General features: G+C 44.9%; 1 protein-coding gene across 2 annotated transcripts in view; it reads left to right on the top strand.

The window, feature by feature from the left end:
* Positions 1 to 25,055, top strand: part of NANS (N-acetylneuraminate synthase) — a 40,768-nt gene continuing 15,713 nt past the window's right edge. Inside the window, exons 1-2 of one of the 2 annotated variants that reach the window (XM_033238014.1) lie at positions 1 to 246; positions 18,682 to 18,897. In XM_033238014.1, coding sequence (XP_033093905.1) covers positions 244 to 246; positions 18,682 to 18,897 — 219 coding nt within the window. In that variant the 5' untranslated portion in view covers positions 1 to 243. Of the gene's footprint in view, positions 247 to 13,968; positions 14,504 to 18,681; positions 18,898 to 25,055 lie in introns of those variants that run through there. The other variant, XM_033238013.1, reaches the window with a different exon arrangement.

Below are 25,055 nucleotides of genomic sequence, written 5' to 3'. Positions count from 1 at the left end.
CACATGGCTGTGCTAGAGTTTCTGAGCCTAGCCTGGCTCAAAAGTCTCCCCAGTTCATGAATTGTTCTTTTCTTAATTAAACTCCTTTAAATTTAATTCAGCTGAAGCTTTGCTTTCATCTGATGTGGTCAGAAGCAGGATCTGAAGTAGAGCTTCTAATGACCCCCAGGGGTGCTGAGTGAACAAGCAAGGTACCTGCAAGACCCATTTGTGTCCATTGATCTCTTGGAGCAGCTGGGGATCATGGTAAGTTCTTGCTCAGATTTCAGAACTCCATGGATTTGTGTTTTGAGCTCTCCGAGTTTCTTTGAGGAAATTTCTGTTCCGAACTGGGTTTGGAAATCACAACAGAAACTGGACTGGGTCCAGGATTGAATTAGATCTGGTAATTAACTGGCTTGGATCATGTTAAGGCCTCTTACATCTGACTGGGTCAGAAAGAAACTGGTAGTAAATGGTAATATTGCAGGGGTTGTAAAATTTGGGTTTTGGAAATCACAGGGATTTTTGTTTTTCACCCCTTTGTTTAATTTTTCTTGAGTGCTTACATAGGAAAGAAATCATTGGCTAAGTTAATCAAGGGAACCTGAGAGCAAACCCAGTATCTTAGATAAAAATTAGATACTTAATTTCTGAAGAACTGAGTTCCTTCTGACTTATATACACATAAGTGTTAGGGCCCTGGAAGCAGCAAAGTCTTACCGAAATGGTGAAATCGTACTAAACGTAACTTAAAGTGGAACATTCCAAATGAATAAAACTGTACTGAAATGCATTTGAAAATGAGGGCTCCCTAATTAGTCTCATCTAGGGATGTCTGTTGATAAGCAGAAGAGTTTTTTTGTTTGTGGTTTTTTTTTCTTTCTTTCTTTCTGAGACGGAGTTTCGCTCTTGTTGCCCAGGCTGGAATGCAATGGCATGATCTCGGCTCACCCCAACCTCCGCCTCCCGGGTTCAAGCAATTCTCCTGCCTCAGCCTCCAGAATATCTGGGATTACAGGCATGCGCCACCGCACTCAGCTAATTTTGTTTTCTTAGTAGAGAGGGGGTTTTGCTATATTGGCCCGGATGATCTTGAACTCTGACCTCGTGATCCACCCACCTGGGCCTCTCAAAGTGCTGGGATTACACGCATGAGCCACCGTGCCCAACTGATATACAGAAGAGTTTAAAAAGATTTCCACATTTTTATTTAAAGACTTTACAAAAGGCAAATAAAAAGCCTAGGCAACTAATTGATTTAAAAAATTAAACCTGCCTTGTACTCTTTGCTGACAGCTGTGGGTGACAGGATTAGGCACGTACGGGACCTTGGAACATGGGGAAGCTTTTCTCCCCAAAGGTGAAATTTGGGAGATGATGGGACAGCTGGCAAAGGTCCCTTTGTGACCAAAAAGCGACTACTTGAACTTTTGATTCAGCATCACTGCAATGGGTGGGTGATACGGTTTGGCTGTGTCCCCAACTAAATCTCATCTTGAATTGTAGCTCCCATAATTCCCATGTGTTGTGGGAGGGACCTGGTAGGAGAGAATTGAATCATGGTGGCGGTTTTCCCCATACTGTTCTCATGGTAGTGAGTAAGTCTTACGAGATTTGATGGTTTTATAAGGGGAAATCCCTTTTGCTTGGTTTCATTCTCTTGTCTGCTGCCTTGTAAGACGTGCCTTTTGCCTTCCACCATGATTGTGAGGCCTCCCCCACCAAGTGGAACTGTGAGACCATTAAACCTCTTTTTCTTTATAAATTACCCAGTCTTGGTTATGTCTTTATCAGCAGCATGAAAATGGACAAATACAGTAAATTAGTACCAGTAGAGTGGACCAGTGCTGTAAAGATACCCAAAAATGTGGAAGTGACTTTGAAACTGGGTAACAGGCAGAAGTTGGAACAGTTTGGAGAGCTCAGAAGAAGACAGGAAAATGTGGGAAAGTTTGGAACTTCTTAGACACTTGTTGAATGGCTTTGACCAAAATGCTGATAATGATTTGGACAATAAAATCCAGACTGAAACAATAAAATCCAGGCTGAGGTGGTCTTAGAGGGAGATGAGGAACTTATTGGGAACTGGAGTAAACGTGACTCTTGCTATGTTTTAGCAGAGAGACTGGTGGCATTTTGCCCCTACCCTCAAGATATGTGGAACTTTGAACTTGAGGGAGATGATTTAGGGTATCTGGCAGAAGAAATTTCTAAGCAGCAAAGCATTCAAGAGGTGACTTGGGTGCTGTCAAAAGCATTCAATTTTAAAAGGGAAATCGAATATAAAAGTTCAGAAAATTTGGAGCCTGACAATGTGATAGAAAAGAAAACCCCATTTTCTGAGAGAATGAGAGCCAAGTGAAAGGGGAAACCCCCTATAAAACTATCAGATCTCATGAGATTTATTCACTACTATAAGAACAGTATGAGGGAAACTGCCCCCATGATTCAATTATCTCCCATCAGGTCCCTCCCACAACATGTGGGAATTATGGGAGCTACAATTCAAGATAAGATTTGGGTGGGGACACAGCCAAACCATATCACCATTAAATCTCTTTTTCTTTATACATTCATTACCCAGTCTCAGGTATGTCTTCATCAGCAGCATGTAAATAGACTAATATAGTGCGCCTTTCTCTGGCCTCCCTGAGCCCCTCACCTTCCCCACCCTGCCACAGGCAATGCTTTTCTTTCTTTCTCTCCTTTTTCTTTCCTATCTTTTCTGTTATTCAGGGTGACCATCTTGCCCAGAGACCACATATTGAAACCCCTGGTTGGAGGTTGGATTAAAGATGACACAGGCCAACCGTGGGCATGTTTGAGCCTTGCCAGTTCAATATTGGGTGCTAAGCAAAGTGGCTAATGTCTATGTTTTGCCAAACATATTTTGCTCTGGTCAGAATGGAAAATGTTAATTTAGTTACCCTATGAAACCCTTTGGACAGCATCTTACAAAATTGAAAAGGTTTTGATTGTGGTTCCATGAAACAGAAGAAAAAAAAAAAAAAGATTTTCTTTTGTGTTGCAGCTTGACTTCCAGAGCTATTGTGTGGTGAGCAGGTTTGCTAGGGCTTAAGGAAAGAGAACCCAGAAATCTGACATGCTGGCAAAGGGGTAAGGATTTCCCATCAGTCAGACTTTTGGCCTCTCTCTCTCTATGCAAACCAGTTGAATTAATGGTAAAAATGGCCATTCCTCTCCTCTGTAAAGTTTGGATTATAGGAAAAAGGTTTGTAAGATGTGAGACTAGTCTTTCTGTGTTGTTCTATAATGGAGAGGGGTACCTTAGGATAGAATGTGGGCCTAGGACTTCATAATCCTACTGTTCAAGCCAGCATGACAAACTGGTCAGTTCCAAACCTTGCTGCGGGTCACAGAAAGAAACAAAACAAAACAAAACAGACTGAATGAGGTCTCCATCTTGTTTTACGTCCTTGGGAGCTTGACCTTGTAACCACGTGGTGATACTTTCTCTTGATCTCTGTCTTCCAGGGAATAGGAATCTTGGGCTTCATGTCATAGTCAGCTCTAAAAATTATCTTGAGCAGTTAAAAGTCTTTGGAAGCTCAAAATTGACTGCTCCAGACTCCATCTGGGAAGAGCAATGGAAACTGTAGCTCAGCAGTGAAGGCTTCATCATTCTATAATGGTGGCCCAAGTTCAATCCCGGTGTAGGGAATGAATACTTTCTGGTTGATATGTATGTGACCTTTACCATTTGTTGAGTCTCTTCCCCATCATAAACAACTTCTAACTTCCTTTCTTAAATTTTCCTTTTTCTGAGCTACCTTTGAAGATTCTAAGTTTTATAAAAATTGCTTATTACCTCTTTGAAAATACCTTGGTGAGCCAGGGCGTGGTGGCTCACACCTGTAATCCTAGCACTTTGGGAGGCCGAGGCAGATGGATCACCTGATGTCAGGAGTTTGAGACCAACCTGGCCAACATGGTGAAACCCTGTCTCTACAAAAATACAAAAATTAGCCAGGAGTGGTGGCACACGTCTGCATTCCCAGCTACTCGGGAGGCTGAGGAAGGAGAATCGCTTGAACCCTGGAGGTGGAGGCTGCAGTGAGCTGAGATCGCACCACTGCACTGCAGCCTGCACGACAGGAGCAAGACTCCATCTCAGAAAAAAAAAAAAAAAGAAAAAAAAAAAGAAAAGAAAACACCTTGGCTCATGCCTGTAATCCCAGCACTTTGGGAGGCCGAGGTAGGCGGATCACCTGAGGTCAGAAGTTTGAGACCAGCCTGGCCAACATAGCAAAATCCTGTTTCTATTAAAAATACAAAAATTAGTCGGGTGTGGTGGTGGGCACCTATAATCCCAGCTACTCGGGAGGCTGAAGCAGGATAATCACTTGAACCCAGGAGGTGAAGATTGCAGTGAGCTGAGATTGTGTTACTGCACTTCAGACTGGACAACAAGAGCGAAACTCCATCTCAAAACAAACAAACAAACAAACAAACCCCAAAAATGAAAATACCTCATACACTTGTGGTTATTTCATAACCTTAGTTGAGGCTTGGTGGTTCACTTATGAGGTTCCTTTTGGCAAAGTTTAAAAGTCAAAATTGTTGGCCATTTGGCCTGGCTAAAGTTAGGTAATAAGAAATTTAAAAGGACTTTTTAAAAAGAGCACTATGGTTAAAAGTCAGCTTAATTAAAAGCAGATATTCAAGCTCTAACAGCCTGGGACTCCTTGGGTAAAACAAGAGGCACCACAGAGCCCATTTTGGGAAAAACCTCTGTTTTTCTTGTGAAACCCCAGGAATTGGAAGCAGTTAGATCCCTCTCAAAATCTAAGGCTCTGTTCTTTTCTGCATTGCATTATCTGATATTTTTGACTTTTAGGGGAATCAGAAGTTACTTCACATTATGAGAGAAATTTAACGTGTAATAGCTAGGTAAGAATTATAGTTTTGGGGATAGCTAATGGCAGTTATGGGGGAATCCTCAGCTCTTTGCATGTTTGGATCAGAGAAGCATGCTCTTGGCCACCTAGAAAGTATGGAAATGAGCCAGGCATGGTGGCTTATGCCTGTAATCCCAGCACTTTGGGAGGCCAAGGCAGGCGGATCACGAGGTCAAGAGTTTGAGACCAGCCTGGCCAATATGGTGAAACCTCGTCTCTACTAAAAATACAAAAATTAGCCAGGTGTGGTGTGGCATGCCTGAAGTCCCAGCTACTCAGGAGGCTGAGGCAGAAGAATCGCTTGAACCCAGAAGGTAGAGGTTGCAGTGAGCTGAGATCATGCCACTGCACTCCAGCCTGGGTGACAGAGTGAGACTCCTTCTCAAAAAAAAAAAAAAAAAAAAAGAAAGTATGGAAATGTCACCCCCACCCCCAGTTGAGAGATAAGACTCCCGTGGGTGATGGGCTAGTCACAGAATGGACTGGTTAGCTTTGGATTGCTTTGCAATGAAATGCATGGTAAAATCATTGCACTGTCTTGTTCCATAGCATTTCTCCTTTTAGGATCTGAGATCTGATCTAAAAATGAAACCCTTAATATTGGGGGAATCCATTTTACCTTCCAGGTGTGCCTGCTTATTAGGCCCTAGAAACTGCATGCTTTCCTCACCCTGTTCTTCGAAGGGCTCCACTCTAAAGCCAGTAATCCAATTAAGAAATGTAAAAATCCTACAACTACTGGTTCTTCTTCCATCTATCTGTCTGTGTAGTTATATATACTTTGTGTAGTTATATATATATACTGTGTAGTTATATATGTGTTGTGTGTGATGTTTATATAAAAGAGCTCTGATTAATCGGCTTGAAGAAAAATAAGCACTTAAATATTTTGAAAGAAAAAAACTGTAATGCCTTTTAGTTCACATGACTTTAGTAACCTTTGGGAAATAAAAACAATTTTAAAGATTATTGGTAAAATAAAGACATTTGGTCTAATTTAGGCAGGTCAGATATTAGGTTTGCTAAATGCTTCAAGGTTATAAACTGCTTCTTTGGCTTTTGAAAATTGTTCAACTTGAGTAAAGGAATAGGCTGGGTATGGTGGCTCATGCCTGTAATCTCAGCATTTTGGGAAGCCGAGGCAGGTGGATCACAAGGTCATGAGATAGAGACCAGTCTGGCCACATGGTGAAACCCCGTCTCTACTAAAAATTCAAAAATTAGCTGGGTGTGATGGCGGGCGCCTGTAATTCCAACTACTCAGGAGGCTGAGACAGGAGAATTGCTTGAACCTGGGAGGTGGAGGTTGCAGTGAGCCGAGATCATGCCACTGCACCCCAGCCTGGGTGACAGAGCAAGACTCTGTCTCAGGAGAAAAAAAAAAGAAAAAAGAGTAAAGGAATAAAAGAATGGCTATTCTGGCCGGGAACGGTGTCTCATGCCTGTAATCCCAGCACTTTGGGAGGCCAAGGCAGGTAGGTCACCTGAGGTCAGGAGTTTGAGACCAGCCTGACCAACATGGAGAAACCCCATCTCTACTAAAAATACAAAAATTAGCTGGGTGTGGTATCACATGCCTGTAATCCCAGCTACTCGGGAGGCTGAGGCAGGAGAATCACTTGAACCTGGAAGGTGGAGGTTGCGGTGAGCCAAGATTGCACCACTACACTCCAGCCTAGGCAACAGAGTGAGACTCTGTCTCAAAAAAAAAAAAAAAAAAGAATGACTATTCCATATGTAGAGCACCCCCAGGGCTGCTGGCTGTCAGCTTTTATGGTCATTTCCTAATTATATGCTGAAGAAGGGGTGGGTTATTCATGAGTTTTCCAGGAAAGGGGTGGACAATTCCTGGAACTGAGAGTTCGTCCCCCTTTTAGACCATATGGGGTAACTTTCTACGTTGCTATGACATTTATAAACTGTCATGGCACTGATGGGAGTGTCTTTTAGCATGCCAATACATTATAATTAGTGTATAATGAACAGTGAGGATGACCAGAGGTCACTCTCATTGCCATCTTGGTTTTGGTGGGTTTTGGCGGACTTCTTTATCGCAACCTGTTTATCAGCAAGGTCTTTGTGACATGTACCCTGTGTTGATCTCCTGTCTTTAATCTCATGGGAATGCTTTAATCTCATGGGAATGCAGCTCAGAAGGTTTCAGTCTTATTTTATCTAGCCCCCATTCAAGATGGAGTCACTCTGGTTCAAACATCTCTGCCATGGTGATAAAAGAAAAACTTCAGCTGAATTAAATTTAAAGGCGTTTAATTGAGCAATGAGCAAGTCATGAATTGGGCAGCCTTTAGGCATAGATACTCCAGCCCTGCTTTGTGGTGGAAGAAGATTTATGGACAAGAAAAGGAAAGTGAAGTACAGAAAACACAAATGAGGTTTAGAAGCAACTGGATTGCTTACATCTCAGTGTTTGCCTTATTTTAACACAGTTGGAACAGTTGGCTACATTTGATTGACCAAAACTCAGTGATTGGCACAGATATGGGCTACAGTCTGTTTACGTCTCCACTTGTTACAGTTCATGATGTACAGAACACCTTTAGGCCGAACTTAAAATATATAAGGAGGCAGCTTTAGGCTAAATTTGATTTAACAATTCCCCCCTTTTGGTCACTTTCTCAATTTTGAGAGATTGACCAAAACGTTAGTCACTGATGTCACTATCCCAGCATAAATATACTTATTTGGTCACGAAACCCACTGGGAAACAATAGAAGAGTGAGTTTTGCAAGGTGGGAACAAGGACTGAGTAGAGTACCTCCTTATGCTGGAATGTCCTTTTTACAGAAGAAAAATAAAACCTGGTTTGTTCTAGGACCTATGTGTTCCTTAAAGTCTTAGTATCACTATGTCACATTTAGCACAAGCGACTCCATTTTGGTTTGGTTTGGGGCCTAGAGCTCATTCCAAAACAATGGCCTCGCCTAATTTTGTTTTAAAAAATTCCCCCTTTTTGGTCACATTCTCACTTAGGTGAGAGTTCTCACTTAGGTGAGACCGTGACCAAAACTTAGGGCCTTAATGCCACTCTCAGTTCCCATTATTTTGGGTTTCTGGTCTCAGCGTGTCATTCATAGGTTATGGTGTCCTCATGGTTGCACATTTCTTTTTTTGAGACAGAGTCTACTCTGTCACCCAGGCTGGAGTGCAGTGGTGTGATCTTGGCTCACTGCAACCTCCACTTCCTGGGTTTAAGTGATTCTCGTGTCTCAGCCTCCTGAGTAGCTGGGTTTACAGGCAGGCATTGCCACACCCAGTTAATTTTTGTATTTTTTAGTAGAGACAGGGTTTCACTATGTTGGCCAGGCTGATCTCGAACTCCTGGCCTCGTGATCCACCTGCCTTGGCCTCTCAAAGTGCTGGGATTACAGGAGTGAGCCACAACACCCGGCATGGTTGCACATTTCTTTCATCTCTTGTCATTCCAACTGAAGAGAGCCCATTTGACATTCTAAAGATGGCTGTGTGCAAACACGTAAAACCTTTGAGAGAATACAGCACACCAAGGAGACTACTATTATGACTATTGTAAGGATAACACCAAATGTTTGGACTGTTCTCCTTATCCAGGGCCCCCACAAACCAAACCACCTAAAATTAAATAGATCAAAGAATGAGCTAGATGAAGAGTCTACTCGCTTAACTAAGCAGTCTTTTCACTAATCCCCTACAACTGAATCTCTATAATGCCCGATGTGAGGTATTTATCCTTAGGCCACAAGTGCCAGCCCCTGTACAGACACTTCTGTTTAGCCAGTAAGTAATCTAGAGCAATTCCATTATTTAGCATAACTTTCATAAGATAAAGTCTGTTGTGGAACCATAGACTTTATGGTAGAATCTGCTATAGAAACTATCATGGGGGATACATTTCTAATCATTGCCCCTTTTACTCCAAACCATAGAAAAACCACTTAACAAATGATGCCCTTCTAGGGGAGTGAAGGCCTCCTGGCAATGATTTATTTAACCCATGATGTGGGTTAAGAGGAGTGAGCCAATCTAACAAGCAGCCACAGCTGGAAGGTAAAAACAGATCCCCAAAATTAAGGGTCCCATTTTTATACTGGATCCTGGATCCCCAAAAAGAAGGGAAATGCTACTGGAGAAGACAGTGCAATGCTTCTACTGTGGATTTCATTGCAAGGCAACCCAAAGCTAATCAGCTCTTTTTGTGATCAGCCCATCCCCTATGGAAGTCTCATATCTAGCAGGGGTGGGGGTGGGGGGTGGAGATGTTTCCATGCCTCTAGGTGGTCAAGAGCATGCTTCTTTGATACAAGCGTGCAAAGAGCCAAGTATCCCTTGTAACTGCCATTAGCCGTCCCTTAGAATACATTTCCTACCTGGTTATTACACACCAAGGCTAAAAGCTCTCTCACAACGCAAAGTAATTTTGGACACCCCCTCCCCACCCCAAAGTCAAAAGTGTCAGGTAAAGTAATGTAAAACAGAACAGAGCCTTAGATTTTGAGAGGACTCTATCCTCCTTCAATTCCTGGGGTTACATGAGGAAAACAGAGGTTTTTCCTAGAATGGGGTCTGTGACACCTTCTCTGTTTTTCCCCAGGAGTCCCAGACTGTTAGTAATTATCTTAGGTTCTCTCATGTGGACATCAAGAATGGCCAGAAGACAAAATGGAGAAAAACAATTCAGTTGACTGAGAAGAAAAAAAAAAAAACCTTTACTTTTCCTTCAGAAAAATAAGAAGAGAAAAGAAAACAAACATAAAGGCTTTTAAAATATATGTACAGTTTGGATATTCACTTTTTATTAAGCTGATTTTAACCATATAACTCTTTTTTTTCTTAAAAAACTATTTAATTTTTCTTTTATTTGTTTGAGACAGAGTTTTGCTCTTGTCGCACAGGCTGGAGTGCAGTGGCACGATCTGGGCTCACTGCAAACTCCATCTCCCGGGTTGAAGTGATTCTCCTGCCTCAGCTTCCCAAGTAGCTGGGATTACAGGCACATGCCACCACAACTGGCTAATTTTGTTTTTTTTTTTGTTTTTTTTTTGAGATGGAGTCTTGCTCTGTCGTCCAGGCTGCAGTGCAGTGGCCGGATCTCAGCTCACTGCAAGCTCTGCCTCCCGGGTTTACGCCATTCTCCTGCCTCAGCCTCCCGAGTAGCTGGGACTACAGGTGCCTGCCACCACGCCCGGCTAGTTTTTTGTATTTTTTAGTAGAGACGGGGTTTCACCGTGTTAGCCAGGATGGTCTCCATCTCCTGACCTCATGATCCGCCTGTCTCGGCCTCCCAAAGTGCTGGGATTACAGGCTTGAGTCACCGCGCCCGGCCTAATTTTGTATTTTTATTAGAGATGGGGTGTCTCCATGTTGGTCAGGCTGGTCTCGAACTCCCAGCCTCAGGTGATCCACTCGTCTTGGCCTCTCAATGTGCTGGGATTACAGGCGTGAGCCACCGTGCCCAGCCTAAAATCTTTTATTAGCAGACTGTAGCCAGGACAGCCAATATTTCTGGCTTTTGAATTCTACCACAGGTAACCTCCCATGTGAAATTAATACATTTTAACTAAGGTCATAGCCATGGATGCATACAATGTCTTAAAGAGATGATAAGCAGTTTTTGTTTTTGTTTTACAATAATTGGAGTCTCCCCAAAGGTAGTTCAGCAAAAGTAAAAATAAAGACAGGAAATCAGAATCAGTCCATGGGGGAAAAGAATCAATAAATGACAAGAAGTTACACAAATAACAAACCAGAAAGGGCTCACTCCCTACGCCCCCTAAGCCAAGAATTGAACCTAGGCCACCATTGTCAAATGCCAAAGCCTTAGGACTGAGCTACCGCATTAAGTGTTTTCTATTGCTCTTCCCAGAAGGAAGATTTTGAGCTTGCAAAGTCTTTTAACTGCTCAAGATAATTTTTAGGGCTAACTATGACATGAATCCAAAAATTCCTGTCCTCCGGATGGCAGAATCCGAGATAAAGAATCCTCATATGGTCACAAGGTTAAGTTCAAGGACTTAAAACAACATAAGAGATCAGCTGCATCTGGTATTGGTTTCAGGGACTCACAGAAAAGTTTGTAAGTGACCAGCCTGCTGAACTGGCTTGGACAGTTGGCTTATACGGCTCCTAAGTCCACGTTCCATCCTGTGATGCCCCTCCATTATACAACAACACAGAAAAACAAACTCATAGCACTAAGTATACCAGATTTTCTATAGCCTAAAACTAGTCTCGTAAGTCTTTTTTTCTATTAATCAGACCTTTGCAGAGGAGACAAACAGTGATGTTTACCGTACACACACACACACACACACACACACACCACACAGAGAGGCCAGAAAAACTTGGCTAGTAAGAAGTTCTTACCCTTTTTTCTGGCATACCAAGTTTCCAGGTTCTCTTTCTCTGTAGCTTCCAGAAGAATGGAGCAGCCTTTGATCACTCTGCTTACGATGCTATAGCTGTGGGGGCCAAGCCTCACTACAAAATAAATAAATAAATAAAAATCATCCTTTTCTGTTTTATGGAACCATAGGCAAAGCTTCACAACTTTTTAAGATGCTGCCCAACGGGCTGCATGGGGAACCGAATTAACATTTTCCATCTCAGCTGAAGCAAAATACACATAACAAAACAGATACTACACCTCATTTGGCATCCGGTATCAACCTAGCAAGGCTCAAACTGTCTCTCTTTGGTCTCTATCATCTTTGATCCATTCAAGGTGAGGAGGGATGGCATCAATGAGTAGTCTCAGGGCAAGGCAAAGAGCAGACAGTTACCCCTTAAGAGTCAGGCCTGTTAAGCTTTCTTTTCAGAGCTCACTGACTGTGACCGTATGCAGAGGGGTCTCTGAGTTAGGCCTGCTGGACTTGCATCAGAAATTCCTTCAGAGATCCCCTCCACATATACAAACACACACACAAAGACAAGACAGACAGAAGGCCTTCCAAACCAAGATCCCTAACCAAGAATTCCAAGAGTATTCCTTCCAAACTATCCTCCTATTCTCTGTCTGAGAAATCTCCCCGAAATCCTACTGATTGAAGAGAAGTCCAGAACCAAGACTCTTCCTCCTAATTAGGGAGAGCCAACCAAGACCCCTGAAGAAGCTGAACCAATTGGGAGAAGGAAAGGGGTGTTGGCAGCGCCTAGAATACTCACCAAATCAGACACCCATGGCTATAGCTGCAGACACTCCACGACGGGGCTACAAACAGACACTGTGATAAGGTTACAGTTACAGGCACCCCATGGTGGAGCTACAGACAGATACCTCGCCATGGAGCTCTAGTTATGGGACATCTCCCCAGGACAATTTCTCTATTGCAAAGTGTACTCCATACACATTGGGCTAGTAGTGCCCTGCCAATAGAGACGAAGCCAGAGTCAGCCCCCAGTCCAAAACTAGGCGACTGTTTGGGCTGGCCTCTGGATCCATCACCAGAGGGGGTGTACAGAATCAGGGGCAGGTAGCACAAGGGCAACCTTGAATGAGCCCCCAAATTTTTAACTGCTCAACTGGTTCGCCATGCCCACTACCTACACAGAGCTGATTTATCAAGATAGGGGAATTGCAATAGAGAGAGTAACTCATGCAGAGCCAGCTGTGCAGGAGACAAGTTTTATTATCACTCAAATCAATTTCCCCTAGCACTCGGGGATCAGAGGTTTTGGGGTTTTTTTGTTCGTTTGTTTTGAGATGGAGTTTTTGCTCTTGTTGCCCAGACTGGAGTGCAATGGCATAATCTCAGCTCACTGCAACCTTCGCCTCCCAGGTTTAAGTGATTCTCCTACCTCAGCCTCCCAAGTAGCTGGGATTATAGGCATGCACCACCATACCTGGCTAATTTTGTATTTTTAGTAGAGACAGAGTTTTACCATGTTGGCCAGGCTGGTCTTGAACTCCTGACCTCAGGTGATCCACCCACCTCAGCCTCCCAAAGTGCTGGGATTACATTTGTGAGCCACTATGCCCCACCTTGGAGATCAGAGTGTTTAAGGATAATTTGGTGGGTTAAGAGAGGCCAGTATGTCAGGAGTGCTGATTGGTTGTGTTGGAGATAAAATCACAGAAAGGCAAAGCTGTCTTCTTGCACCAAGTCAGTTCCTGGGTGGGGGCCACAAGATCAGATGTACCAGTTTATCAGTCTGATCGTGCCAGCTGATGCATCAAGTGCAGTGTCTGCAAAATATCTCAAGCACTTATCTTAGGGTTTATAATAGTGACGTTATCCCCAGGAGCAATTTGGGGAGGGTCGGAATCTTGTAGCCTCCAGCTGCATGACTCCTACATTTCTAATCTTGTGGCTAATTTGTTAGTCCTACAAAGGCAGTCTAGTCTCCAGGCAAGAAGGAGGTTTATTTTGGGAAATAACTGTTATCTTCTTTGTTTTATTTTATTTATTTATTTATTTATTTATTTTTGAGACAGAGTCTTGCAGTGTCACCAGGCTGGAGTGCAGTGGTGTGATCTGGGCTCACTGAAACCTCCATCTCCCGGATTCAAGCGATTCTCCTGCCTCAGTCTCTTCAGTAGCTGGGATTACAAGCATGCACCACTATGCCCAGCTAATTTTTTTTGTAGTTTTAGCAGAGACGGGAGTTCTCCATATTGGTCAGGCTGGTCTCGAACTCCCGACCTCAGGTGATCTGCCTGCCTTGGCCTCTGAAAGTCCTGGGATTATAGGCGTGAGCCACTGCGCCCCGCCAGGTGAGTGAATTTTAAGAGCCCAGGGCTGGGAGGCCCGGGTCCTAGTCCCAGCTCTGCTCTGGCTTTCTGGATGGCTTTGGACAAGCCAGTGCAACTTCTCGAACCTGTTGCCTCTCATATAATAGGGACCTCCGCCACTTCTTGAAAACTTACTACAAGCCAAGGATTGTGATCAGGGGTTTCTATACATCATCTCACAGTTCTATTTCATTTTTTTTGCTTCAGAAAGAAAGAAAACGCTCAGGAAGACTGAGTAACGTAAATATGAGCAGGAGCTGGTGAGTGGCATAAGCTGGACTCGATCCAGCGCCGTGATTCTAACTCTAGCAACCCTGGTTTTTCCATTACACCATAGGACGCGGTCTCCTCATTCCCCTGAGAGCTGGACATAGACTATGCCCTGCGCAGGCAGCCGTCCGCCTCCTGCAGGGAATGCTTGCTCCTGGGTGTACACACGGAACCCGCGACGGCCCGAGACCACGCTCTGGGGCAACCAGCCTCAAGCCTAGCACAGGAGAGGGGCGCGGAGCTTCCTCGCCCAGCTCCACCGCCCTTTCCGCGAGAGGCCCCGCCCCCCGCCCTGATTGGCTAGCGGGAGCGAGGCGGGGCCTAGGGGATTGGCTGCGCGGCGGCCGCGGGCTGACGTGGCGGGCAGGCGTGTGGGTCTTGTAGCGCTGCTCACAGAACAAAGTAGAGGCGGCGGCGGCGGCGGCGGCGGCCCAACCCAGACTGACAGTGAGGCGCCGGACCCCGAGCCGCCGCAATGCCGCTGGAGCTGGAGCTGTGTCCGGGGCGCTGGGTGGGCGGGCAACACCCGTGCTTCATTATTGCCGAGATCGGCCAGAACCACCAGGGCGACCTGGACGTGGCCAAGCGCATGATCCGCACGGCCAAGGTGAGGCGGGAGCTCCCGGGACCCGGGATCCGGGCGCCGGGCGGGGCGGGGCGGGGCCGCGGGGAGACAGGGCCACACGGCTTCCCCAGCTGGGTACCCTGGTCCGGCCTCCTCCCGCCTGCCAGTTCCGTTTTCGGAATCCTTCGGATCCCTCTTCCTCACCCCGTCCGCCACCCTCCTGACCTTTCTGCATTACAGCAGCTGCCTCCTAACCCCACCTTTTTCCTCCCCGTTCTGGTGCCAGAATAATCTTTCTAAAACTCAGACTTGATCAGACCATTACCCCTGCCTGGCACCTTCTGAGGCTCCCTCCTGCCCGCTGGTAGAGTGGAAACCATTTAACTTAGCCTTCAAGATTTTAATTACTGGGCCCCTTCCAGCCCGTCGTAATTCTTCTCTGACATTCTTCAGCGGCACAGAGTTACTTTCAGGAATGACAGTTACTGGAAGTTGCTGTGGTCTCTTCTCACCCGCCATTCCCTGTATGTGGAATATGAAGTGGTTAAAAGCCGGGGCTATGAGTTCAAATCTCGACTCCACCACTACTAGCTGTGTGAACGTGGGCTGGTTATTTAGCCTCCGTGAACCGTTTCCCCATTTGAAAGCGGGGCTTGATAATAACAGTTCTTTCCGCATGGAGTTGTTATGGGGATCAAATGAGATTCTGAGAGCTCTGAGCCCAGCACTTGGCACATAGGAGTCGGTAAATGCGAGCTATTAGTGATACGATGTTTATAGCTTTCCGTGCTCCCTCTTCTCTTGGGACTGCCATATTCTTCATTACGACCCCAGCCCCTAGCATAAGGCCTGGCCTGCACTATGATTCTTTGGTTTAGAGGTAGCTCACCCCGTCTTTCCTTTCCCTTCATCAATGCTGCTCAACTGATTTTGTATCATTTATGACAGGTTCTTTAAATGTTTATTTGTCTGTCTTAGAGATAGGGTCTTGCTCTGTCACTCAGGTTTTCTCTTATTGTTCTTTCTTTCTTTCTTTTTTGAGACAGGGTCTCTCTGTATCACCCAGACTGGAGTGCAGTAGCATGATCCCGGCTCACTGCAACCTCTGCCTCCCAGGTTTAAGTGATTCTCCCACCTCAGCCTCCCGAGTAGCTGGGACCCACAGGCGTGAACCACCATGCCGGCCTAATTTTGTTGTAGAGATGGGGTTTGGCCCTGTTGCCCAGGCTGGTCTTGAACTCCTGAGCTCAAGCGATCTGCCCGCCTTGGCCTCCCAAAGTGCTGGGATTACAGGTGTGAGCCACCACCCTCGGCCCTTACTGTTCCTTCGGGACTGATTTTATGGAAACCTAACCACTGAATCATAAAAATACTTTACAAAAGTAACATTGCTAACATTTGAGTGCTTACTCTACCAGATACTAAGCTAAATGCTGTACATGCACCATCTCATTTAATTTTTACAACAACCCAATGCCATGATGCTGCCGATTTCATTTTAAAGGCTAAGAGAAAATAAGTGACTTAGGCAAGGGCACACAGCTAGTATAATAAATACAGTAAGGGGTTTTTCAGTTTTTGCTCCTAAGCCACAGGGCTCCAGCCTTTCTTATGCAACATTGTTTTCTAGAGGGAAATTCCCACTCTTAATTTGAAGGAGCAGCCTGTTTTTCCTCTTGGAATGCTAAAGTTGTAAAAATATCTGGAGATACTGAAAAATATCTGGAGATATTGAAGCCATAGAAACAAAGCTATACCGACCAGGTGCAGTGGCTGATTCCTGTAATCCCATGACTTTGGGAGGCTGAGGAAGGCAGATTGCTTGAGCTCAGGAGTTCGAGACCAGCCTGGGCCACATGGCAAGACCTTGTCTCTAATTCCATTGAGCTGGAATCTAGGTGGCTGCAGCCTTTAGGAAAGGGATCTGGTCAGCTTTGCTAGAGACACTGCAACTTTAGGCAGGTTAGTCTGGGCCTTGGAATCTTTATCTAGACAATGAAAGCTCTGTTGCCCAAGGTCACTTTCAGTTCTAATGTTCTTCGAACTTTCCAGCATGAAGTCCTGACCTTACCATCTTCTGATTTGTCCAAGAGCAAGAATAGTGATCTCAGCACTGACATTTCTGGACCCAAGAAGTTTTTAATAGCATGAATACCTCTGTGTCTACGGAAATGGCAGTGAGATGGGACTTTAGTGGGTTTTAATTATTCTTTTTCTTGAGTAGGTTGTTTTTGTTTGAGACAGAGTCTCACTCTGTTGTTCAGGCTGGAGTGCAGTGGCACCATCATAGCTCATTGCTGCTTCAACTTCTGGGGATCAAGCGATCCTCCCATCTCAGCCTCCTGAGTAGCTGGGACTACAGGCATATACCATCACGCCTGGCTAATTTTTACATTTTTTGTAGAGACAGGGTCTTACTACGTTGCCCAGGCTGGTCTTAAACTCCTGGGTTCAAGCAATCTTCCCACCTTGGCCTCTCATAAAGTGTTTGGATTACAGGCATGGGCCACTGTGCCTGACCTCTTGAGTGTTTTGTGTTTTTTTTTTTTGAGACGGAGTCTTGCTCTGTCGCCCAGGCTGGAGTGCAGTGGCTGGATCTCAGCTCACTGCAAGCTCCGCCTCCTGGGTTTACGCCATTCTCCTGCCTCAGCCTCCCGAGTAGCTGGGACTACAGGCACCCGTCACCTCGCCCGGCTAGTTTTTTGTATCTTTTTAGTAGAGACGGTGTTTCGCTGTGTTAGCCAGGATGGTCTCGATCTCCAGACCTCGTGATCCACCCGTCTCGGCCTCCCAAAGTGCTGGGATTACAGGCTGGAGCCACTGCGGCCGGCCATGTGTTTTTGTTTTTTTGTTTTTTTGTTTTTTTTTAATAGCTTTTATAGTCAAACAATCCAGCTTTTACATTATTGTCTCTGCTCAGTAGAAGTCACCTAGGGGCTGGGGCATTTTTGTTTTGTTTTTCTGCTTTTCGACATATAACCTGTTCAAAGAAAATGTCATGGAGAAAAGTGCCAGTGCAAAGCAGCTAAAAGCAGAGTTGCTATTGTTGAAATCAGAGAAAGAGGCACAGGGCACTGTCCCTGGATTTTCTTGTCCCTAAGAGGGCCTCATTAGAACAGTTTCGTCCTGGAGGTAGCCCAAACTGCTTTTATATAGATGTAGAAACTGAGTCCAGAGCTGGGAAGTGACTTATCTAAGAGTTAGGGTCAAAGTTAAAACAGAATCGCCGGGCGCGGTGGCTCATGCCTGTAATCCCAGCACTTTGGGAGGCTGAGGCGGGTGGATCACCTGAGGTCGGGAGTTCGAGACCAGTTTGGCTAATGTGGTGAAACCCTGTCTCTACTAAAAATACAAAATTAACCGGGCATGATGGTTCATGCCTGTAATCCCCAGCTTCTCGGGAGGCTGAGGCAGTAGAATCGCTTGAACCTGGGAGGCAGAAGTTGTGGTGAGCCGAGATCACGCCATTGCACTCCAGTCTGGGCAACAAGAGCGAAAACTCCGTCAAAAAAAAAAAAAATTAAGCCAGAATCTTTCTTTACTAAATTCTCGTCCAGTGCTGATTTTACTATTCTTTGCTGAGTTATATAACTTTAAATCTTCCTTAATTTTTTGATCCAGTATTTTTAATATTTACAATGCAAAACAAAGGAAAAAAACCCCATTTTTTTTCTTTTGGCATGTTAAGAGAAAAAAATGGGGGGGGGTCTCCCATCTCCAAACAACCTTTTCTTCCTTTCAGACTTTCTTGCCTTTTCTGTTCCTCTTCCTTGGAGGTCCTTAAAGTCTCTGTCAGTCTATGTTGTTTTTAAAGATGGTGATGTAGGCTGGGTGTGGTGGCTCACATCTGTAATCCCAGCACTTTGGGAGGCCAAGGCGGGTGGATCACCTGAGGTCAGGAGTTCAAGACCAGCCTGGCCAACGTGGCAAAACGCTGTCTCTACTAAAAACAACAAAAATTAGCCAGGCATCATGGTGGGCACCTGTAATCCTAGCTACTTGGGAGACTGAGGCAGGAGAATGGTTTGAACTCGGGAGGCATTGGTTGTAGTGAGCGGAGATCACGCCTTCTGCACTCCAGCCTGGGTGAAAGAGAGAAACGCTGTCTCTAAATAAATAAATAAATAAAGATGGTGATGTCATAGCGGTTGCCCCAGAATTTTTTTCTTTTTTTGAGAATCTGCGACAGTCACTGAAAGGTGTCCTAATGTGTGTTGTAGGAGTGTGGGGCTGATTGTGCCAAGTTCCAGAAGAGTGAGCTAGAATTCAAGTTTAATCGGAAAGCCTTGGAGAGGCCATACACCTCAAAGCATTCCTGGGGGAAGACGTACGGGGAGCACAAACGACATCTGGAGTTCAACCATGACCAGTACAGGGAGCTGCAGAGGTACGCTGAGGAGGTTGGGATCTTCTTCACTGCCTCTGGCATGGATGAGGTGAGTCCTCTGCTACTCTGTCATTTGTCACTTTAGCAGATCAAGGGTCAGCAGGCAGCCTGGTGACTTCCGGCTTAGGGCCAGCTCCAGCCCTTGCTCATCTTTTCTGTTCCCAACTACTGGAGAGGCTAGCAGGCGCCAAAGCCCAGTGAGAATCTGTGGGAAAGATGCCATTGTTTTAAAAACAAGCTGTCTCTGGCCAGGCGTAGTGACTCATGCCTGTAATCCCAGCACTTTGGGAGACCGAGGGGGATGGCTCACCTGAGGTCAGGAGTTTGAGACCAGCCTGGCCAACATGGTAAAACCTCGTCTCTACTAAAAATACAAAAATTAGCTGGGCATGGTGGTGCGTGCCTCCCAGTTACTTGGGAGGCTGAGGCAGAAGAATCACTTGAACCTGGGAGGTGAAGGTTGCAGTGAGCCGAGATTATGCCACTGCGCTCCAACCTGGGCAACAGAGCAAGACTCCATTTCAAATTAAAAAAAAACAAAAACGCCAGGCGTGGTGTCTCACACCTGTAATCCCAGCACTTTGGGAGGCCGAGCTGGGCAGATCACGAGGTCAAGAGATCGAGACCATCCTGGCCAACATGGTGAAACCCTTTCTCTACTAAAATACAAAAAATTAGCAGGGTGTGGTGGCGCGCATCTGTAGTCCCAGCTACTTGAGAGGCTGAGGCAGGAGAATCGCTTGAACCTGGGAGGTGAAGGTTTCAGTGAGCCGAGATCACACCACTGCACTCCAGCCTGGTGATAGAGCAAGACTCTGTCTCTAAATAAATAAATAAATAAATAAATAATAACAACAATAGCAAGTTGTCTCTGGAAGTAGGGGTCAGCCACACTGGAATCCCAGAGTCCCTCCAAGCTGTAGGGACACCCCCACTGGGCCAGGTTTCTCCAAGTAGAAAATGGTCTGGAAACCAGGGGCTGGGTGCGGTGGCTCACACCTATAATCCCAGAGCTTTGGGAGGCTGAGCTGGAAGGATTGCTTGAGGCCAGGAGCTCAAGACCAGTGTGGGGAACATAGGGAGACCCTATCTCTACAAAAAATACAAAAATTAGCCAGGCGTGGTGGCCATACTCCTGTAGTCTGGGAGGCTGAGTATTGCTTGATCCCATGTATTTGAGACTGCAGTAAGCCACGACTGGACCACTGCACGCCAACCTGGGTGATAGAGCAAGATCCTGTCTCTTAAAAAAAAAAAAAAATAGAGCAAAGAAACCACAATTCTGGAGTCTGCCCCTTGCTTACTAGCATTGACTGACTTGAGAGGGGGGACACTGGCACTGTCCAGAAGGGAATGGCTTATAGGATGGTCACTGGTGGTTTTTGGCTTGGCCAAAACCAAGCTGGTGCCAGGTCTCGGGTCCCATCTGCTCTGTGACCTGCCTCCTTAGAATTCCTGCATGTGTTCTTTTAAATGTAAAAAAATTTTAGTTGTAAAAATAATATTACAGAAAGTTTCGAAAACAAGAAAAAGGGGAAAAAACTGATCCATAATCCCTCTATAGCAGTTCTTTTTACATATTTCCTCCTGAAGCCTTTTTATATGCTTGTTTTGTTGGCTGCTGGTACTATGTAGTGAACATTGAGTTCTGTGCTTGCTTGTTTCAGTTAACATTATAGCACGAACTTTTACCCCACCTTATGCTTAAATATTTTAATAGCAACGTAATACTTCTTTTGGAGCATGTACTATACTGTACCTAATCATTCCTCTACTTTTGGACATAGAAGTTTTTTCAGTTTTTTTTTTTTGAGACAGAGTCTCAGAAAAACTGGGGGAAGAGTATATAGGATTTCTCTGTGTTCTTTCTTACAGCTGCACGTGAATCTACCATTATCTCAAAATCAAAGTTTAAATCAAAGTTTAAAATTAAAAAAAGAAAAGTTTCCTCAGTTTAATTTAATTTAATTTTTTTTGAGATGGAGTCTCGCTCTGTCACCCAGACTGGAGTGCAGTGGCATGATCGCGGCTCACTGTGACCTCCGCTTCCCAGGTTGCAGTGATTCTCCTGTCTCAACCTCCTGAGTAGGTATGCACCAACACACCTGGCTAATTTTTTTTGGTATTTTTAGTGGAGATGGCGTTTCACCATGTTAGCCAGGCTGATCTCAAACTCCTGACCTCAGGCAATCCACCCATCCCAGCCTCCCAAAGTGCTGGGATTACAGGTGTGAGCCACTGTGCCCTGCCCAGTTTTATGTTTTGTTGTTGTTTGTTTGTTTTGAGACAGGGTCTCACTCTGTCTCCCAGGCTGGAGTGGAGTGGCACGATCTCAGCTCACTGCAACCTCCGCCTCCCAGGTTCAAATGATTCTCATGGCTCCGCCTCCCGAGTAGCTGGGATTATAGGCACCTGCTACCACACTCAGCTAATTTTTGTATTTTTAGTAGAGATGGGGTTTCACCATGTTGGCCAGGCTGGTCTCAAACTTTTGAGCTCAGGTTATCCGCCCGCCTCAGCCTTCCAAAGTGCTGGGAGGCAGCAGATCTGATGCCTAGAGCAGTGTGCTTTCCACAGTCCCGCAGCTGCTGCTGCCTGACTGGCAGCCCAGGCTTCCCAGAGCGTCGATTCCCACTGTGAATGCCTGAAAGCTCAGCAGAGTCTCTGCATGCACCACGCTGGGTACCGGTTCAAGACTGAAGTTGGCTGGAGAGTCTCTGGGCCCAGGAGCTGCCTTGGGAGTAAGAGGATAGATGTTTTTTTTTTTTTTTAAACCTAGATAAAAACCTTACTTAGATATATTGCTGATCTTCCATTAATTATTGCCTTGCAGCTTGGGGCAGGGGCCTCACTCTGCATCCAGTTTCAAATCTGAGACCTGGGTTTGCGCAAATTCAGTTTGAACTGGTGACATAGCAGTCTCCATTCAGAAAGGAATAGGTCTTCTATTGTCTATCAACAACAGAACCAAAGGGACATTGTTGTATTAATTCTTCTGGGCGTACTCACGGCCTGGGGAGAGTTTCTGAGATTGTATGTGGCGTCCTCTAAAGAAACAGGATTGTTTTTCAACAGACTAATCACAATGTTTAGCTTCTGGTTAAATATTATTATTCTTTTAAAGTATTGGTCACTCCTGGTGCTTTTTTTTTTTTTTTTTTGAGACGGAGTTTCATTCTTGTTGCCCAGGCTGGAGTGCAATGGTGCAATCACGTCTCAATGGTGCAACCTCTGCCTCCTGGGTTCAAGCAATTCTGCTTCAGCCTCCTAAGTAGATGGGATTACAGGTGCTCACCACCATGCCCCGCTAATTTTTTTTTTTTTTTTTTTTTTTTTGTATTTTTAGTAGAGAGGGGGTTTCACCATGTTGGCCAGGCTGATCTTGAACTCCTGACCTCAGGTGATCCACCCTCCTTGGCCTCCCAAAGTGTTAGGATTACAGGTGTCAGCCACCGCATCCAGCTGCCTTTTTTTTTTTTTTCTTTCCCCCTGGAGACAGGGTGATACAGTTTGGCTGTGTCTCCACTGAAATCTCAACTTGAATTGTATCTCCCAGAATTCCCACGTGTTGTGGGAGGGACTCAAAGGGAGGTAATTGAATCATGGGGTCTGGTCTTTCCCATGCTATTCTTGTGATAGTGAATAAGTCTCATGAGATCTGATGGGCTTATCAGGGGTTTCTGCTTTTGCTTCTTTCTCATTTTCTCTTGCTGCTGCCATGTAAGAAGTACCTTTTGCCTCCCACCATGATTCTGAGACCTCCCCAACCATGTGAAACTGTTAAGTCCAATTACAGCATACAGCCTTCCCCAGAGTAATCACTTTGAGAAGCACTTTCATTTGGAGGACTAAGTCCTAACCTGTTTGTTAAAAATAATTAGGCTTAGTAGTTTTGTCATCCCTCCTCCTCCTTAGTTGCTTCCCCAGGACACAGTTTTCCTGAAACTTGACCTTACCTAGTGTTGAATCCATAGTAGGGAGAAATGTTATGTGGGCATTTCATTGCACTGACAATTAAAAACAATAATAACCAATCAGAGTAATGAGAAGTATATGAAGGCAGTTTCCAAAGTGTGGTTCGGGAACCCCTGGGGGATTCATGAGCCCTTTCAGGAGGTCCACAAAGGCAAAACTATTTCCATAATGATACTCAAATGTTATTTGTCCTTTCCATTGTCATTCTCACAAGTATATAGTGGAGTTTTCCAGAGGCTAGGTGATGTGTGATGACATCATTCCTTTGGCAGCGGCTCACCTAATGAAAGGTGTGTTGCGTGTTTTTTTTTAAAGAACAGTTTTATTGACACACCATCCAATTCACCCAGTCGAGAATACAATTCAGTGGTGTTTAGTAATATTTACAGAGTTGTGCAACCATTAACACAATTACCATTAGAACATTTTTTATGACCCCCAAAAGAAAAGCTACCCATTAGCAGCACTCCTCAGCTGCCCCAATTCTCCCAGGCCTAGGCAATGACTTATTGGGTTTTTTTTTTTTTTGAGACAGAGTCTCGCTCTGTTGCCTAAGCTGGAGTGCAGTGGCGAGATCTCGGCTCACTGCAATCTCCACCTCTCAGGTTCAAGCAATTCTCCTGGCTCAGCCTCCCAAGTAGCTGGGATTACAGGCATGCACCACCCTGCCCAGCTAATTTTTGTATTTTTAGTAGAGACAGGGTTTCACCATGTTGGCCAGGCTGGTCTTGAACTCCTGACCTCATGTGATCCACTTGCCTTGGCCTCCAAAAGTGCTGGGATTATAGGTGTGAGACACTGTGTCCGGCCTCAAATTTTTATCTCTATAAATTTGCCTATTCTGGATATTGCATATAAATAGAATCATACACTATATGAGTCTGACTCATATAACATTTCATATAACTTTCATAACATTGTGTTTTCATTATGTTGTAGCATATATCAGTACTTTTTTTTTTTGCTAGCTCATAATTCAATTTTATGGCTATACCACAGTTTATTTACCCTTTTGTCAGTTGGTGGACACTTGGGTTGTTTCTACTCTGGCTATTATCTTTGGCTATTAAGAATAATGCTGCTAGCCGGGCGCGGTGGCTCACGCCTGTAATCCCAGCACTTTGGGAGGCCGAGGCGGGCGGATCACGAGGTCAGGAGATCAAGACCATCCTGGCTAACACGGTGAAACCCCGTCTCTACTAAAAATACAAAAAATTAGCTGGGCGTGGTGGTGCGTGCCTGTAGTCCCAGCTACTCGGAGGCTGAGGCAGGAGAATGGCATGAACCCAGGAGGCGGAGCTTGCAGTGAGCCGAGAGGGTGCCACTGCACTCCAGCCTGGGCGACAAAGCGAGACTCCGTCTCAAAAAAAAAAAAAAAAGAATAATGCTGCTATGAGCTTTTATGTACAGGTTTTATATGGACATGTTTTCATTTCTCTTCATTCTCATACATATGAGTGGAATTGCTGGGTTACCTGGTAACTCTATGTTTAACTTTTTTGAGGAACTGCCAGACTGCCAAAGCGGCTGCTCCATTCCCATCAGCAGGGTTTGATGGTGCCAGTTGCTTCACATCCTTATCATTTGTTATTACCTCCTGATTCTAGCCATCTCATTGTGGTTGTGATTTGCATTTCTCTGATGCATCTTTTCATATGCCTGTTGGTCATCTGCGTATCTTCTTTGGAAGAATGTTTATTCAGATCCTTTGTCAGTTTTAAAAATTGGATTATTTTTCTTTATATATTCTTTTGAAATTTATTTTTTCGTGTATATCCTTCCAATGAATTGTCTTTATATATTTTAAGTACAAGTCCTCAAGTCCTTTATCAGATAAATGATTGTAAAAACCTTTAGTCTTCGGGTTGTCTTTTCCACTTTATTTTCTTTCTTTCCTTTTTTTTTTTTTTTTTGAGACAGGGTCTTGCTCTGTTGCCCAGGCTGGAGTGCAGAGTGGTGCAATATCGGCTTACTGCAACCCTGGCCTCCTGGGCGCAAGCAATCTTCCCACCTCAGCCTCCTAAGTAGCCAGGACTACAGGCAATGTGACTCCAGACTCAGCTAATTTTTGTATTTTTGGTAGAGACAAGGTCTCAGTATGTTACCCAGGTTGGTCTCAAATTCCTGAGCTCAAGCGAACAGCCTACCTTGGCCTCCCAAAGTGCTGGGATTACAGGCATGAGCCACCATGCCTGGCCCTTTTTCACTTTCTCAATAGTGTCCTCTGAATTA

The sequence above is a fragment of the Trachypithecus francoisi genome, unplaced genomic scaffold (genome assembly GCF_009764315.1).
Source record: "Trachypithecus francoisi isolate TF-2019V2 unplaced genomic scaffold, Tfra_2.0 Lachesis_group16, whole genome shotgun sequence".
NCBI classification, from domain to species: domain Eukaryota; kingdom Metazoa; phylum Chordata; class Mammalia; order Primates; family Cercopithecidae; genus Trachypithecus; species Trachypithecus francoisi.
Note: the sequence above shows the minus strand (reverse complement) of the source record. Positions and strands in the feature narration are given on the sequence as shown.